This window comes from Antrostomus carolinensis, unplaced genomic scaffold, assembly GCF_000700745.2.
Source record: "Antrostomus carolinensis isolate BGI_N321 unplaced genomic scaffold, ASM70074v2 scaffold36201, whole genome shotgun sequence".
Taxonomy (NCBI): domain Eukaryota; kingdom Metazoa; phylum Chordata; class Aves; order Caprimulgiformes; family Caprimulgidae; genus Antrostomus; species Antrostomus carolinensis.
Genome location: NW_010296894.1, coordinates 1 through 17,418, shown reverse-complemented (window position 1 = coordinate 17,418; position 17,418 = coordinate 1). Strand labels below are relative to the sequence as shown.

At 40.2% G+C, this 17,418-nt stretch overlaps 1 protein-coding gene across 1 annotated transcript in view; it reads right to left on the bottom strand.

Moving 5' to 3' along the window:
* The window catches only part of LOC104533066 (uncharacterized), a 17,877-nt gene extending 4,717 nt beyond the window's left edge, over nt 1–13,160 (bottom strand). The window contains exons 1-5 of the mRNA XM_010178429.2: nt 13,145–13,160; nt 7,245–7,366; nt 6,018–6,156; nt 5,107–5,183; nt 3,249–3,359 (exon numbers count right to left, since the gene is read on the bottom strand). Of these exons, the coding sequence (XP_010176731.2) occupies nt 3,249–3,359; nt 5,107–5,183; nt 6,018–6,156; nt 7,245–7,366; nt 13,145–13,160 (465 nt within the window). The remainder of the gene's footprint in view (nt 1–3,248; nt 3,360–5,106; nt 5,184–6,017; nt 6,157–7,244; nt 7,367–13,144) is intronic.
* Between the last annotated feature and the right edge of the window lie 4,258 nt (nt 13,161–17,418).

The window sequence follows — 17,418 nt, the reverse complement described above, 5'->3', positions numbered from 1 at the left end:
AGGTATTGGAAGGCCGCTATAAGATCTCCCGGGAGCCTTCTCTTTTCCAGGCTGAACAGCCCCAACTATCTCAGCCCGTCCTCGTAGGAGAGGTGCTCCAGCCCTCGGATCATCCTCGTGACCTCCTCTGGGCTTGCTCCAGTAGATCCATGTCCTTATGATGGAGGGCCCAGAGCTGGTCACAGTACTCCAGGTGGGGTCTCACGAGAGGCGCAGAATCACCTCCCTCGACCTGCTGGCCACACTTTTTGATGCAGCCCAGGATATGGTTATTGGTCTTCTGGGCTGTGGGCATGCATTTCTGGCTCATGTTGAACTTCTCATCTACCAGCAAGACCTCCTCAGGGCTGCTCTGGATCCATTCTCTGCCCAGCCTGTATTTGTGCTTGGGATTGTCCTGACCCAAGTGCATCACAGCATTTAATCTCTCAGAGCTATATTTCATGAGTTCTCCGAAAATGCTCCAAATCAGTGAAACAAAAAGCTTTATCTCCTTGAACTCCTTACCATGTAAGTCGTTCACCACCGCCTGTGGTGAGTGGAAAGGAAGCAACTGTGTTCTCGCACCTTACCCAGAAGTGGCAGGTTATTGTTCAAAGGCTCTATCTCACTGAGAAACAGGGACAGTTTAGTTGTCAGACTGACTGGTCAGATTTCTGCTTTCTCCTCTAGTATGTGGACATCTGAACTATTTACGCATTAGTCATGAAAGTTTAATTTTAGGCCAATTAAAATTGGTGACAATTTATCTTAAAACAGTACCCTGCAAACTGTAGCAGTACAGCAGCTGATCAAGAAGTTGTTTAAGCACTCAGGCAGCAGACAAAGCAGACAGACCAGCCAGGCCACCATCAGCAGTCCTAAACACAACAGGTCCTGGCTGTCAATTCATGTCCTCTGCATAAAGCCTCTGCCAACTGTAGGTTAAAATGAAAGATCAACTGGGATGGTAGAGATATTATGGATGCAGGCTTAACTGCTGCCCTGTTACATAGGCAACAGCCTCCTGCAGTAGGGCAGGACAGACAGCTCGGTGCAAAACACGCCTCAGCTAGATCTGCCCCAACTCATGTATCAGAATCCAGATTTACCTAGACTGTAAGTGGGATTTGGATCACTATTTCTGAGGCCAAGGAGACATTTTACTTTACTTTCTTATTTTCAGGGGTCAAAAATAACAAAATCACTGAATTTCTGTACGAAGAACTTGAGCAGCAGTCCTTTAATCCAGATACAAGTGACTGGTGGACTGTTCCAACATCAGACTTCTTGCAGCACAGGAAGTCAAAGTCGTCGTTAGCATTAAATCTTCTTAATGCCCTAATAATGGCAGTCCTAATAACTTAAGTCTCAATTCAGAAATACGTTTCAACTACTGGGAAACTCTGAACATGTGTTGATGTTTCCTTGACTTGAGTAACACTTAACCCCTAACTTAAAATTAGCCTGCATTTACAGAGCAGGTGACCATGCTGACTGAAGTGACCCAAGGACCCCATTCTCCCCAAACACACCCCCACTCCTACTGGGGAATGTGGGCCCACACATGGATGTGTGGCTGCACCATGAGCCAGACCCAGGTATTGCTGCAGCCAAAACACCACTTTTTTGCCGAGTTCATTTTCAGCTGGACCAGTTCCCTAACCCACTTGACTGCGTGCTGGCACAACAGAGGGGCCACAACTGATTTTAATACAGCCCTGTTGCCCAACGGAATACAGATCAAGCCTTTCATGATTACAGGCAATTTCTGAATTGAGGTCTCAAGTTTCCCAAGATCTGTTGAACTGTTTACTTTCCTACCAGCATCTAAGTGTTTGCTCAAATGGCAAAAGATGCTGAGCAACTTTCTATGTACTTTAACAAACCAAACGATGACTAAAGAAACACAAGGTTCACTCAGAGATTTAGCCACCAAAGATATCATTCGTCCCTGCTGCCCTTTGGGAACATACTCTAATAAAAATTCAGAATATCCTGAAAAAACAATCGTTATTTAAGAAGGGTTTCACAAAAGTTTTTCACATTTCTGTCATAAATTATTATCAGCAACTGGATTCTAACTATTTTTCAAGCTGGTATGTATCTCTAGAGAGGATTAATTTGGGGGTGAAATAAAAATATAAGATTGAAATGTTCAAAGCAGTGTGATAACAGGAATCACATGACTAAATTAGCATCTAATGAGACTCAAATAGCTAAGTCCTCAGGCACTGCTTTGAAAACATATTATCTTCTTATCTTCATGCTCTGAAACGAATACTTCAGCAGAATTACAAGGTGTGAAGGAAAAACAAAAAGGCTCCTAATAAAGAATATACAAGGCTGAAAAACATGCATACAGATCTCCAGCTCCACTGAATTAACTTGACAGAGTTCCTAACTGCACTTTCAGTCTCATCACAATAAGGTGTTATGAACACAAAACATGCAAAAAACAAAGGTTATGGATAAACTGGAAGCAACTGGGATTGAATTGGGCAACCCAATGATACTGCTTCCTCTGTGTTAAATATTTTTTTAATTATTTCTTTCCAGTATAAAATTGGTTACTTTAATCACCAAGAAATTACTGCACCCAGCAGCTGTGTGACTCCAAGGGCACATGCATACACCAAAGGGTTAAAGTCAATATTCTACCCAGCATACTCTGCATTTCCCCCCGCCTCCCCATTAAAATAGTAGTAGATATTTCTGTAATGGGACTAGGAAAATGGTTCCCATAATGATATCACACTGTTTGAAACCCATTTTGTTTGTGCAAGGTACATATGCACTGACATTCCAAGAAAGGAAATATCAATAGCCCTAAGTCCTTTAGGTGTTCTTAGATGCAAATTTGCAAATCCTACAAACATCTTTCTGCTGACATTAATGAAACACAGACATTTAGTTTTGTTATTCATGAGAGAATCTCTCCATACATTCAGTTTCACAGAAGTTAGGGGCAATAATGTCACTGATTTCACCGGCAGAAAAAGCGAAGCTACAGCTGTTCTGTGTGAGCCAGTAGTTAAGTCCATTCAGGAAAAAGGCTGAGCGATTCAACACATGTTATCATATTTTGATAATTTCCCTCTTCCTCTCTGCTATGAGATTTTTTTTTCCTAATGCAAAGCCTTTGTTTAGGATCAAAACAAGCAAAGGCAGAAACAACTCAGAATGCTGATTTACCAGCCACTCACATAAACAGGATACCTAGTGCATAGTGGTTAAAAATATACACACTAAACCATATATTTAGTTACCTTTATTCTGTCAATGAACTGGTATTTTGTAATCATCATATCTTGCAACTGGCAAAAGTCTGCATTCATTTCTACTCCATACAGTTGGGATGCTGAGCTATAAAGATAACCCTACATTCGGAAAAGGAAATTTAGTAACTGTGATGCCTTTAAAACAAGTTCAAAATTTTAAATTAAAATAGAAAAATAAAACATAGGTTAAGATTAAGAAAACATTTTAAAAGAGCAAGTTTAGAAACGTCTTCAGTGGAGATGGCATGTGATTTGGAAATTCCCATTTGTGTCTCAGGAATTTTTACAAGAGATCCAAAATAACATGTCAAAATAAAACAAAAAGGAAAGCTCCAACTTCACTTCAATTGCAAAATACATGGAAAACAGTTTAAGAAGGACAAAAGTAGTACAAACCAAGTTACAAAAATACTGTGAACGGAAAAGTGCCTGCACGTTTTTGTTTCTTGGGAGAAGAGAAGAAGAAAATAGCAGAGAAAAAAAACCAAAACAAAACATGAGACACAGACATTGTCAAAGTGAGTGAAGATGGAGGACAATGTACCAGTAATATAATGAGATATTTTGGTACAGAGTCTTTGTCAGCACCTCCAAGTATTGTATTACTGCCACTTTCAGGTGCTTCAGTACAGGTACCTATGAAAAAAGATAAACTATCCTTTAATAAGACCAAAATAATGGTTCTGTTTCAGACTGAGATTTCGGAAATCTCCATGTTAAGGAAAAAAAAGTACAAATACTTGACCCTCCAGGGCCCTAATGAAGATATTGCTTTAAGTGCCATTGTCTCCACTGAATACCATAATTACACTTTGCCAACCATGGCAAAGGCAAACAAACCATGATAAAGATACAGAATATCTGAGATATCTATGTAGTACAATTTAATTATTGAAGTTTTCTGAAACCATTCAACTCAGAGAGTAGAAAAGCAACCTGTGAAGGTGAAGTCACTCCTCCTCTAATACAAGTCAGGAACATGATTAAAAAGAACTCTTTTTAAAAAATGTTTCTCCTGCTTTATCTTGAGACTATTTTCTACTATAAAGATACAAGTATTTAAGTACTTTAAAACAAATCCAGGCTAGCAGAAGTGTTACCATTTAAGGACCCAATGCTGCAAATATTTACAAATGGGAGTAACTTTCCTCATTTGAGTAGTCCCAAAATTAGATTATTCAGATGAGTAAAATTTCACGCTTAAGCGTTTCCAAGATTGAGCCCTAAACAGCCATTGACTTTTGTAAGAAAGTTGGACTGTGTGGTTTGCGTTGCTGTTGGCCATATGTTGCACCAGTCATGCCAAAAGCAATCAAAATTGCACTCAAGTTTCTCGATTAAGTATTTTATGTGCATTTTAAAATGCAGAGCAGGACAATATGTTTTTGGAGACAAATTCATATCAAAGCCTTCCTTTGCACAATTTAACAGTTTTTCAGCTTCATAAAGGAATTTAACATAACTGATCTATACATAGACATGGTCAAGACATAGAGGACAAGATTATGAAGGAGAGACAGAGCAGGAACTAGCAAAAGAGCAGCATGTGTGACAGCAACATGCTACTCTGTTGGACAACAGACCTTTCCTCTCCATAAGCAAGATCATTTGTATTCCCTCTTGTGAGGAAAAGAACAAGAACTGAAATCACTACTAAACAGCACCTTACAGGCCTCAGAGTCAGATCAGAGGTGGCCCTTGGAATGACCCGTCCAAGATGGAGTAACGAGAGTAGGAAGTCAGAGAAGAGGGAAAATGTTTGTCACAGTAATAAAATATTAATTCCTGTGCTGGAAGTTACCGCAAATAGCACTGCACCAAGCCTGGAGCCAACGTCAACCACTACCTTTCCTGTCAGGTCAGGCAGTACATGTTGGTAAAGAAACTTCAGTTCCATGAGGGAAAAGGAATGCGAAATAAACTCTGGGAAATAAGAACAGAACAAAGGTGTTGGGTGGGCAGTACTAACTACTGTGTTATTAACCAATGAAATATTAATCTGAAGAGCTATCATCACTGAAAACCCGTCTGGTTTCCTGCCTGAGCTAATGTTGGGGACCCTGGAAAACCAGAGTTTGCAGATCGGAGGTAGCCTGCCAAGTAGTCTCTCTCAAGTCTGGGGATTCCTTCCCTTACATGGAGAATTTTGAAATCCTTCATGAAACTGAATTACCTTTTTCTGCACCATGACATATATTAAAGAATACAAAAACCAGAAACTTGGAATTGTTTAAGTGAAAAAGGAAACATGGTACCTAAGGCTCAACACAATTCATGCAAACCTTTTTATGGGCAGACACTAATAGCTTGAATTTCAACTCCAAGGTTTTAAGGAACGGAATGTTCTCCATATAAACCATTCCTCCTTCAATGCCTGTGCTATACGGGTGACAGCAGTGATCTGCACCACACCACACACAAGCTTTTAGACAGATGGTGCTTTCTACTGCTTTTCAGCATGTGAGAGGAGACTGAGGCTACTGCATGGACTCCTACAGTATTGCCTTCCTCTTGCATCCTCCTTCCCCGTCCAGTTCTTGTGGGCAACCAGTGTCACTCACACACTGCAAATTAATTCAACTTATGTGTGTAGGAGTCTTCTTCCATTGGTGATGGGAAATAATTCTGGCCTGTGTACTACGCCAGCCTGGACAAAGTCCTCCCATCAGCTGCATGTTGTGTTGTCCAGCTGAGTCACTGCACAAACCACTTTAGTTAAACTGAATTTGTTTCTCGTGTTCTCAAAAGAGCACTTACCTAAAGATGCAGTCTTGTATGAGCCACACTCTGTGCAGTAGCTCCTACTCATTTTCCCCTCCTCACACAATGAATCAACAAAATCATCATCATAAAGGAATGCATCAACATGAATCATGGGCAGTGGATGCTGGTGTATCTGAGAAGAGGAAGAAAACCTAAGAAAGGCATAACCAAGTCTCTTAATTTCACTTACGGTGTTACACAGTTAATCCTACCTTTCCCAAAATCCCTGAGATCCAAGTTTTTCCCTACTCAAAAAGTTACAGATAAAAATTAAACCACATAAATCCTGCACATAAACCAGATCATCAAATTCCATGGAAATAACCAGTAAGCGGAAGCTGACAAAGGAAAGCAAGCTGATTTCAACAGCTAAGTAGACCGGCTGTGAATTTTGTTTCCTTAGTGCTTTCTTGGCTATAGAAGAGGTACAGGGTAAAGGAAGCTTTTTCTCTTCCCCTTCAGTAAGGAGAATGTAACTTAAATTTAGGAGAAAGTGCAATTTTGCTTCTCAACTTCAACTGTCTGAATATTTTCATCTTCGTGCCTTAAGTCTCAATCGAGACACCCCTGATTAACACAGGTGTCATTTTCAATCAAAATCACACCAGTTGGGATGGTTGCCTTCTCATCATTTCAAGGGGTATAATCTTTATCCTCCTACTCCTCTTTCCTCTCTCTCCCAGGCTTGCTGCATGTGGCCAACCCACTTTTCCCGTTTAAAAGCCACACACACCACTTTTCTGGGAAATGCGTTAACTTTCCACCTATGCTGACAGCTCAAGTAGAAAAGGTGCTCTCCCCTCCCACGGGACTCACAGCCCACTTCTTTCTGAGCCATCAGAATCTGAAAAGCGATGGAAATAATTTCTGGGCTTCCCACACTATGGTAACATCAAAACACCGTCCCTGTATTTCTGTTTTCTGTAAGGGGGTTGTTAGAGTCTATTATGGAGCTAAAATTAAAGAATCGCTGTGACAGGTGCCATACCACACAGAATGAAAGCTACGCCAAATAACTCATGATCAAAGTACTAAGAACTATGAAGCAACTTTCTTGGGGTCACACAATCATGCAGCAACAGATCTGAGAATCAACTGAGATTCCCTTTACCTCAACTCAGTGCTCATTCTCTATTAGGAACTACTACCAAAACTGCCGTCAGCAGAGTCCCTGAATAAATGACGCGGTGCAGCAAAAGGAGACTATAACAATTATCTTACTTTCTGAACAGCCTGATGCTCCGAATTAAACATCGCCTCGATGGGTAAACAATTCCGCAAATCTTCAGCGATATTTTTGAGCACAACATCATTGTTACTCACCAGAAGCTCATCAAAGTCATCTATAAATCAAGACAAACAAAAAGTCCTGAACAATCATGTGTAATTCATGTGGACTAAGTGATGACCAGCACAATACAGTTGCAAGACATAAACAATACCAGATGGACAAGGTTTTTATTTGAAATGCATTTTTTAGTCTTTGTTAGCTTTTCCAGCCAATGACAGATTTGGATTGTAATAACTTTGCCACTTAAAATAAACGTAGTGCTTTTTTGAAATCTCAAATTATTTTCATATTTATAAACTTATAACTCACATATGATGGTCTGGGCTGCCACCAAAGTGATACTGTTTCAGCTTAAGATATAAAAACATCAAAGATGTTTTTGAACTATTGGAGAAATTACAAAACTCATAGTTGCCTGAATGGAGGGGCGTTTTTTTTTAAGACAAGTTTCTTTTTATACATACCATCTTTCTAATAAACTGGTTATAAAAAAATCAGGGAAAATGCACAGTTCAAGAGTTCAACTTACAATACATTTATCCAACTTAAACTATCAAAATATTTCAAATGTGCAAGAAAATAGGAATGGATGTAAACTATCATGTTTTTGCAAAGCTGCACTGTAAATTCTTGCTATTTTTCCAGGATATTCTTGCATTACTTAAACATTCTTTTTTAATTTTTTTTAAGACTCCTAGAAATAAAGATCGAGGGAACCTTGGAAAGTCACCAATCCTTTCTTCTTCTACTGTTGAATCAGTAAGAAACATCATTTAAAAAAGATCATTAATGCTGGAGACTCCACAACCTCCCGTAGCAATCTTCTCCAGTGCTTTGGTACACTTCCTATTAGAAAGGAATACTTTGCTTAATAACTCATCTAGATTTCCTCTGCCGCAATTTAAACTCGGTATTCTGTCCCACTCGCAATGGAGAAGTTTGTTCCTCCCCTGCACACAGCAACTTTTTACTTCTTTGAAGACTTATCATGTGTCCCATCAGTTGTCTTTTCTAGAAGAAACACAATGTGCTTATCCAGCCCTTTCCTGCTTTTTTTCTAGGAGTCTGACCATTCTCCTCACTCCCCTTTGGATCTTCTGGACTCTCATCTTTTATGACCTGCAGTACTGAGAACCAGACACGTTAATCCAGCTAAAGGTTTATATGCACTAACCAGACTTTTCACATCTTGCAGCCAACACCCTGCTTACACACCCCAGTTTCATGTTAGCTCTCTTTCCAGAGTATGATGTTCCTAGCTGACATTCACACGAGATCTGCTGTACACCTGCACTCTGTTCCTTTTCTGTTATGTTTTCCTCAAAAGAAGGACTAGATTAAATGCCTTTTGTCTAGACATCTCACTGCTCTGAGGGCACTGAAATGGTTCTAAACAAAGGCACACCTCCGTCCAAAACTACAAGAGAAACAAAAAACACCCAACCAAAAGCAACCACAAACCTAATCCTGAAAAATGTATCAAACCCATCTATTGACTCTTGTCTGAAAATAGACATGTTTGTCCTCTCTTCCCCACCCCTTCAGGTTTGTTTCTTGTTCTATTTAGAATGACACCATGTTGGGCAGGGAGTGTGGTTTTTACATATATGTTTATCATTCAACAAAAGATGATCTGACAGTTTTTAGAGGTGTTAGAAAAAGTTAAAGTTTGTTAGCATTGCTGTCCCAGGTGGGAACATTAGTATAGACAAGCCTGATGGCAAGCAGGTTAAAAATAAATCTATAAAACACGCTACAATACATACAGGCTAATACACTTTCTTCTTCCTGTGGAACACAGGCAATGCTAGAAACAGTAAGAAATGTGAAGGCCAGTATAAGAAACAGAGACCAGCGAAGCTTTTAACTGTAAAATTCTTCTGAACTGCTTTTTGTTTGAGCACTGTGGTGAGAACAGTATGATTAAAGAAACCTTCATTCATTAGGGCAAGACACTCTCTTCTTAGAGTGTAAATGTAAATGGTTCTTTCAACACGTCCCCACACTGACTCCATCAGATAACCCTGAATCCCCCACAGTAAGCAGCAGAAACTTCAAATCACGTCGATTCCCTTAGCATACGTTTGGTTTATTATTTATTACATGTTTAACATGAATGCTCCAAGGCCCTGATGGGCACAATACCATTGGTAGTTGTTATACGGCAGGAAGACAATTTGCTGTCCCAAAGAGCTCACAGTGAAGTTCTCCAGAACCTCAGCTCCCAAAGAGATGCAGACTTTGCACTGAGGAACAGAGGAGGATGGAGGCGGCAGCTGCAACAGCAGCAGCACAAACAACACAACAGGTGCAATGCAGCAGCTCCAGCTTGTCAGCATTTTAATCTGAAACCTCTAATGAGCACCCTTCTCCTGTCAACCTCATGGTCCATCCAACAACTTGTAGATTTCTTAGGAACATCCCAGAAGTAGTGAGTGATTTTTCTGATCAGCTCAGGGAAGATTTCTCTGGATGTGACACAGGACAGAAGTAAACCCAGAGATTATGGGAAGGGAAGGTGGACAGATTTAACTGTTGCTTAACTGGGACCATCAGCACCACGACAGGCCCTGAGAGTGCAAAGGAGCCAGAGTTTTCTGAGGTGGAAACATCTAAGGGAGAAAGACAGAGAAAAATCGTGCTACAGACAGAATGAGAGAGTAGAAAGCTGATATTAGCAGCTGTACAGACCAGTGCCTGTGGGCAATAAGCCCCTACATCTGGCACATGCTTTAAAACAATACTATTACTATGCAAGAGAGCTCATCCAGCTGTTATACTGCCTGTTAGGAGTATCAGGTTCATATATGGCGTTTAATGAAATGCAGGAAGTGTTCACAGACCACCGGGCCAGCCGCATCACACTGCAAATGCAGAACTTCAGCTCCCTTTCTCCCAGAGCTGGGGCGTCAACAGGATCTGCTCCCTCATGGCCTGGGTGACCCTTCCTGGCCAGCGTTAGTGGTGGACAGCTCTACAGGCTACACCAGGTCCCAGCTCTACAGCAGAGAAATGGACACGTTCCGTGGGAGACAGGCAGCACATCCATCTTCCTCAAATCCAGGAAAATCTTACAACACATACTCAGCTCAAACAAAAAACTGTTGAAACACTGGTACTGAAAAATAAATGATGACTGGAAATGCTCCTTCCCAACCATCAGTTAATACTGTAAAGCATAAGCATGCAGGAACAAGAAAAAAAAGAGGAGGTGTGAACACACTCCTTCCCAGGTGACAAAATGGCAGCTTCAGCAGAAGCTGCACGTGCAACGCTCTGCGCTTGCGTGTGTGGTCTGTGACTGAGCTCAGAGGAAGAGTCGCCTCATTCCTGTCAAAGCAAGAAACAGCAACAGCTACCACATAACTCATTTACTTTTGCAGTGTGTAAATATTTATAGATCGCCAGCAAGTACAGAACACAGGTGTCAAATAGGGAAACAGGTATTTCTGCCTCAGACTGTACAGTTTTATCAACTCCATCCTTGTGTTTAACAAATTGTTTGCTCTTGAGAATTTCAGTATTACCTTACAAGGGATCTTCAAAGAAGAAACAAAAATAGAAAACTATTTTTGATACCATTTTAGTGCCTGTTACATATATGAAACAGAAAGTGTGCAAGCAAACCCCTATGTTCATTGAACAAACAACTAACCAGGAAAGAACCATACAGTTCATTAAATACTGCAAGATGAATCACAATCATTTGTTTATGGAGGAAGTCTGAGTGCATAATGTTTGTATTTTACTTCAAAAACCGGTTCCACTGGATCTACTCAACATGCGTTTATAAAATTTAATTAACACATTGCAAAAAACCTAATTAACACCCTGGTGGTGCTCAGCCTTTCTACAGCAAATATTAACACAAGAAAAAAAAAATATCACAAAGCCTCACACCAGATAGAAAGCACCGCTATATCAACTTCTAAACATCCTGGCCCTGTGAAATACATGACTGAAGACAAGCAACATGTGATTTCCAAAGGAGAACAGAAGATTACACGTCATGTGGAAAGAAGAGGATTTAGCAAAGGCAACCATAACAGCAAGCCCCTTGTGGTTTTCTAGATACATATTCAGACTTACAGAGGTAAAAAGCAAATATTAACATCCATGCTACTTAACACAAGGTGAATTTAATCATTCACTGTGTTTTAATGACACTGAACAAACAGGTCAAAGAGGAAGTCCCATATCTCTAAACCATTACTATCTCCTTTTTTGGCTAAGCAATTTGAGAAGCAATCTATGACCAACTTCTTCAGGAACTCTAAATACTATTTCTATCCCTAAGCATACTTAGCTACTGGTAGAAAGTAATCAGTTTTTTCCAACAGGAATATAACCAGAGCTCATTTTATTAGTTAAGTCTTGTAAATTCATAAATTGAAAGAAGCTTCAAAGTTACATTTCAAACAAGGTAAGTTACATAGCTGCTTTACAACCACTAATTTTCCCCACCATTATTAAGTTCCAATGACTAACAACTTAGAAGTACCTGGTATTCTTGAGACCTCTCTTGCAGTGGTGTCATTTGTCACAATAAAGGAAATTAATGCCAGTTCCCAAAGTTGGTGAGTCATCAAATTACAGGTAACATCCCATTTTAGTTTACCAAACAACAGAGTAGTAGAAAAGATTTTTGGCATGGCATAATTTTAAAAGAAATACATTTCAGTTAATGTGGCTCTGCAACACTATTTACATCTCTCCTGAAAGGATATTTTGCTTGGATAAATCCCTTCTACTAATTTGGATATGAAGCCTTGTACTAAATTGCTTTCTCATGCGCACAAAAAAGACATACTATACTTGTTACATTGCAAAAGAGACTCATTCCACTTTAGTTCCACCTGCAGTGACAATAATACTGAAAGAAAACATTAAAGACCATTTCCTGTAAAAGAGTAAATTTTTTTCTTACACTATTTCCTATTCTTGTATTGTGAAAATTATCATCTGATCATTTTAACTATCACACCTGGGATCACAATAATGCCTAAATCATAAAGAACATCATAGAAAAAGCTGGACAAACTTGGTCTGTTCCTAGGAGTATGTTGAGGAGTTTCTTCTCCACATGTAGAACACGGTACTAATGCAGCACATCCACCATGGTCCGGTTAAGAAAATTTTGTCAGATACCCCTCCCTCACTGCCTGTTAAAATCCTGAACTTACAGCACTGACTGCCCTCAGCTTTCAAGTCACAAGACTACACCAACCTCTTAAAAAGATAGTTCACTCCCAGTGCAAGTGAATCCACAAGAAAAAAAATTAATTTGTACTTAATTATATGTTGTTTATCCTTAACTTAGAGGATTTGCAACAGTTCATTATTCAATGGTTGTTTTGAGTGATACATCACTGTCTGAACAACTGGCAATTCAGACCACTATATCACTTTGAAATCTTAGCTTTATATTTAAATGTTTCTAATGAAATGCATAGAATGGAAAAAGTTTCTAAGATTGTTTTATTTAACTGTTACAAGACTGAAAAAAAAAACCTAAAAGTGAGTATTAGAACAGTCAGTTTTAGCCTTGCTAAAAAAATGTTTTCATCTACCTTAGACCTGCGACAATACATGAGAAACCATAAAGGGGCTTTTAATCACCTTATCTGTGCTTCACTTACATGAATCAAGAGAGAGGCTTCTATAACCTGCATTAAAGCTCTAAGCACAGCAAAAGTGTTGCTGGTAAGTAGAGTGGTTTGGTGACTTCAAACTCAAACTTGAAATTAGGATTCCTGTATTTACTTCCTCTGATTCCTGTATCTCTGTTCATGTATAGAGACAGCCTGATCAATTCTGTTTTCACCCTTACCTTCTCCTGCACCCATCCTTACCAAATGCTACCTCTCCTGCTACTGAATCTTAAAGAGTTTGGGCAGTGGAGGAGCAAGAGGGAATATGACCATGTACACATTTCTATAGAAGCTATACATCAAATGCTGGGACTCAGCTGAGGGGGTATCTTCAAGGGGGTTTCCCCAAGTGGTTTGAATTAGGTCTTGGGCTTCACCCAAGTTTTCTTAGCCAGAACTTCTGGAACGTGGTTATTGCAGAAGGATATTAAAGCATTAATCATCCTATTATAAAAAAGTTAAGTTAAGACACCAAAGATTACTGTTATTCTTTCCAACTCTTATTAATTCATTTTCTCTGAGATCTAAGACTAACTCAAAAGAAAAGCTGGAATGCAAGTCACCGTGAAATGACGTACATTTCACTGCAGTGTGTGGGAAGAGCTGGCTGATTGCGAAACAGCAAAGCAGTATTGCTAAGCAACTGCCTTAAAACAGTAATGTCTCCTTCCATCACACGTAAAGATTTGGAATTTCTAAAATTTGCAATACCAAAAAAAAAACCCCAAAGTGCCTGACTGGTTATTGTATTCCGTACTCGCACAAAGCAGAAAATGAACAGTATCTTGCATACACTTACATTCCCGTAATTACTAAGGAAGATTAGTCAGAAATCATTAGAGTGAGAACCTGTTCAACGTTCTCTCAGTTACACATACATGAGAGTCTTTGCTTCAGATAAGATAACTGGCTTTACTATAAAGCAATTTGGCTCTTCATGGAAAAGTTTCTCAATATCATTCCATGCATACAGCACGCGACTCAGAAAACAACTACCTCAAATTAATAAACAAGGTCGTCTTTGCGACAACACTGAAGGGCAACTGCTTTATGCACGGCTTTACTCCAAGGCTGCATGCACACTCTGCTTGAGAGAGAGGCACGAGGAAGGAAAAAAGCCTGACTATAGCTAACACTGGAATCATGCCCAGTCCTCCTCAGCCAGAAGTAGAACAGTAACATCAACATCTTGACAGAAACAGGAATAGGATGGCAGTAGGAGGTCGGGGGAAACCCACACACCACAGAAAAACAACTTGTCTGTGAGGATGCCATTTTTGTTTCCATTTATCCCATCCTTGTTTGCTTACATTTTTTTTCATTCAGAATATCTTCCTGCCATCCCTACGACTTTTCTTCTTTCGTTCATCAGAGGTCTGTTTCTTTCCTACGTCTGCATTGCCAAAGACTAGTCTTTTATTTCTGTGTGGTATAGAGAGCTGGTAATTTTTTAGCATCTCCCATGAAACTGTTTCCTCTCTGCACAGAGAGAACCCCAAATTCCCTAGCTGTGCCCAGGGTACAGCAGCAGAAACCTAGGCACCAGCTCCTCACTATCCTCTGTCCAACCAGTATGAATTACTGCAGCACTATCTAGGTGTTACAATGGGCAGCGTAATTACTCAAACGCACCAATTCTGAGGGGAAAAAAACCCACAGTAAAAGATATTGTCAGCATGCAGCCACAGAAGCAGCTCAGAAAAACAATACAAAGAGAAGTGTCATCAAGAGGGTTGTGTTGGGGACATCATCTCAAGCACTTGCAACTCTGGGGAAACTGCAAGAAGGAATGTGACCTGCTGGAAAAATGACTCTGCTTACTTACTGTTGGATGCTGCAGGAAAATAAAGACCAGTAAGAGAGATCTCTTTTCTACTCCAGCCCTGTACTCGCTCAGGGTGAAGAAAAAGAAAACTGGAGATAAACCAGAAGGACACAGCCACTCCAAAAAAGCAGAGTGGAAAAACATGAACAGGAATTGGATAACAACGGAAAGTTCTTACAGACAGGCACAAAGCTTTCTAATTCCCTCTCCTCTACCACAGATGTACATGTACGTTAGAGGGGGAGACTGCAGCGCCTCAGGATAGCACAGAAATTGGGCAAACATGAATACTTTAAAACATCACCATCAACAGATTCAGAAACATGTACTTTCTACAAGCCGTAGCATGAGACCAAATTCTATAGGCTCTAAATTTCTCCACAAATGTGGCAATTTGGGAAATAAAATTAGCCACACATGTCCCAAATGACACATCTGGGAACAAATATGATTACCTATAACTTCATGCTGCATCAGCACTTGGCAAAATACAATCACAACCTGTAGAGAAATGCCAAAGATGCAGATGCCCAAAGTGCAACTTCATTTCTCAGAAGATGAACTAATAGTATCCAGCCAGGACATTAATAATGTGGGGGTTTTTTAATGAAAAGAGAAAATTAGTACAAATTATTATCAGAACACAAACCTGTAAATAAAGACAACAAAATATAATGGATAGTGACTATAAGAACCCTAAAGCCAAAAAGATTCTGAAGATGGTCTGTCAAGGAGACTAGAGAGATGAAATTAAATTCATTACTTCAGCTGCTTGATCCCGATGGCCCTGTGTATCCTATCTACCCTGCCCTGTGACCTGCAGCATAGGAGCTAAAAGGTCATTGAATGGCAACTAAAAGAAAAGCAAGTATGTTAGTTTTAAGATGATGTACATCGTGAAGCAGCAGCAACCAGCGTTGATGCAGACAACATAAAACCAGGACAGAGATTGCTCAGACATACCAAGCACAAAGTAGTTCAAAATTTGGAACCTGATCTAAACTTTAGCTTGAATCTCAATTATGAAGAGTAAATATGAAGCAAGAATATATACCTCCTTTCACTGAAAGACTTAGGCATGGATCTAAATCACTAAAATTCAGAAAAAAAAAATACTTGAGATGTCATACTCTATATAAAGACTAGGAACCAGAGCACACTCGTCTTTAAAAGAAACTACCTATGAGAATTTTTGGAAGCTGTAGCATAAAAAGAAAAATTTAAAAACTTATTAATTGACAAAGGATTTTTGCAAGTCTACGTAAAGTATGCCACTGGCTAAAAATTCCTACGGTAGAGATAAAGCACAACCATACAAAGTGGAGAAAACAGTGAGTGTGTGTTTCATATCTGAGAGAGTTTAGCATTTTCAAGTTTTACTACGAAGTTCCCATATGATTTAGTGTATTTGTAAAGGAGTCAGCAGGCTGAGAAAGCCATATATGCACACCACACAAACTAATACAGTGTAGAAGGAGCTGTAATGATTTACATTAAATGATCAAGCAATATGAATGACTGCATATGAAATTCAATGAGACTTTTAAATTAGAGCATATTGGATGGAAGAAAACTGCTGCTAGTAAGATTATTTACAGTAACTCAGGCACTGTTTAGCAAGGAGAGCATGCTACTGCGTCCAGACAAGGGCTCAGAAAGGAAGGGATGAAGTATCGCTTAGAGCAGATACTCTACCATTACATCTATACACACATATGCTTGGACATAAACATGTGTGTATATAGATGCGTACGTACACAGAGAGGAAAGGAGAATGCTTAGTCACAATTAACACCAACTACACCCGTTGAACTCCAGCCCTGAAGTCGCAGGGAGTCCCACCTCTGCTCTGAGCCTAAGGCTGCCTGGCAGCTACTCTGAAACACCTGGCAACGTCCTTCCTAGGAAAGAACCGGCTGGGGTGGGGGACTGTGTCCTAGGAAAGAACCTCCTGGTGTGCCCACCCAGGGGGGCAAACGCTGCGTGCCCAGCTGGTTCCTCTCTTGCAGCGCCAGCAGAGGGGACGCTCAGCCAGAGAAGGATCTTTCTTGTCTCCCTCCCCGACCTGAGTGGCTGTGGGAGCTGCAAACCACAGTGCAACGGTGAGCTTGCAGTCCTTAGTACCTGGGCAGCTTCTAGATGGCACAGCTGGCTTTTGTGCAGCAGTCCCCATGTGCTTGCTTACAAAGATGTTTCTACCCCAAAGCAGTGGTGCTGGAAAAAAAGACCTGAACAAGAATAACCCCAGCGCAACAGGGCACGGCTTGGGGAGGGAATGTATCGTACGGCAGGTTTTCCCCACCTAACACATGATCACCAGGGAGTGAGTTTACCACCCCAACAGGCATTGATTAATAAACTGGACACACACTCACTGCTGCTTGAGACTCGATCAAATTATTCGGGGGGGAAGCCTTCAAGATTCCTCTCTGCAATGGCAAAATGCAAATAGAGCCACAGACTAAGCAGTGTTTAGTCAGTTTATTCTGCACGGCACTACATGCCTACATCTTTAGTGCGCTGCCTGTATTCAGGTTTTCCATGTCATCTTTTTGTTCAGTTGCAAATTAACAGCTTGTGCACTGACCCACATTTCCTTTCTTCATCTGTCATGAGATGCTTGATTGC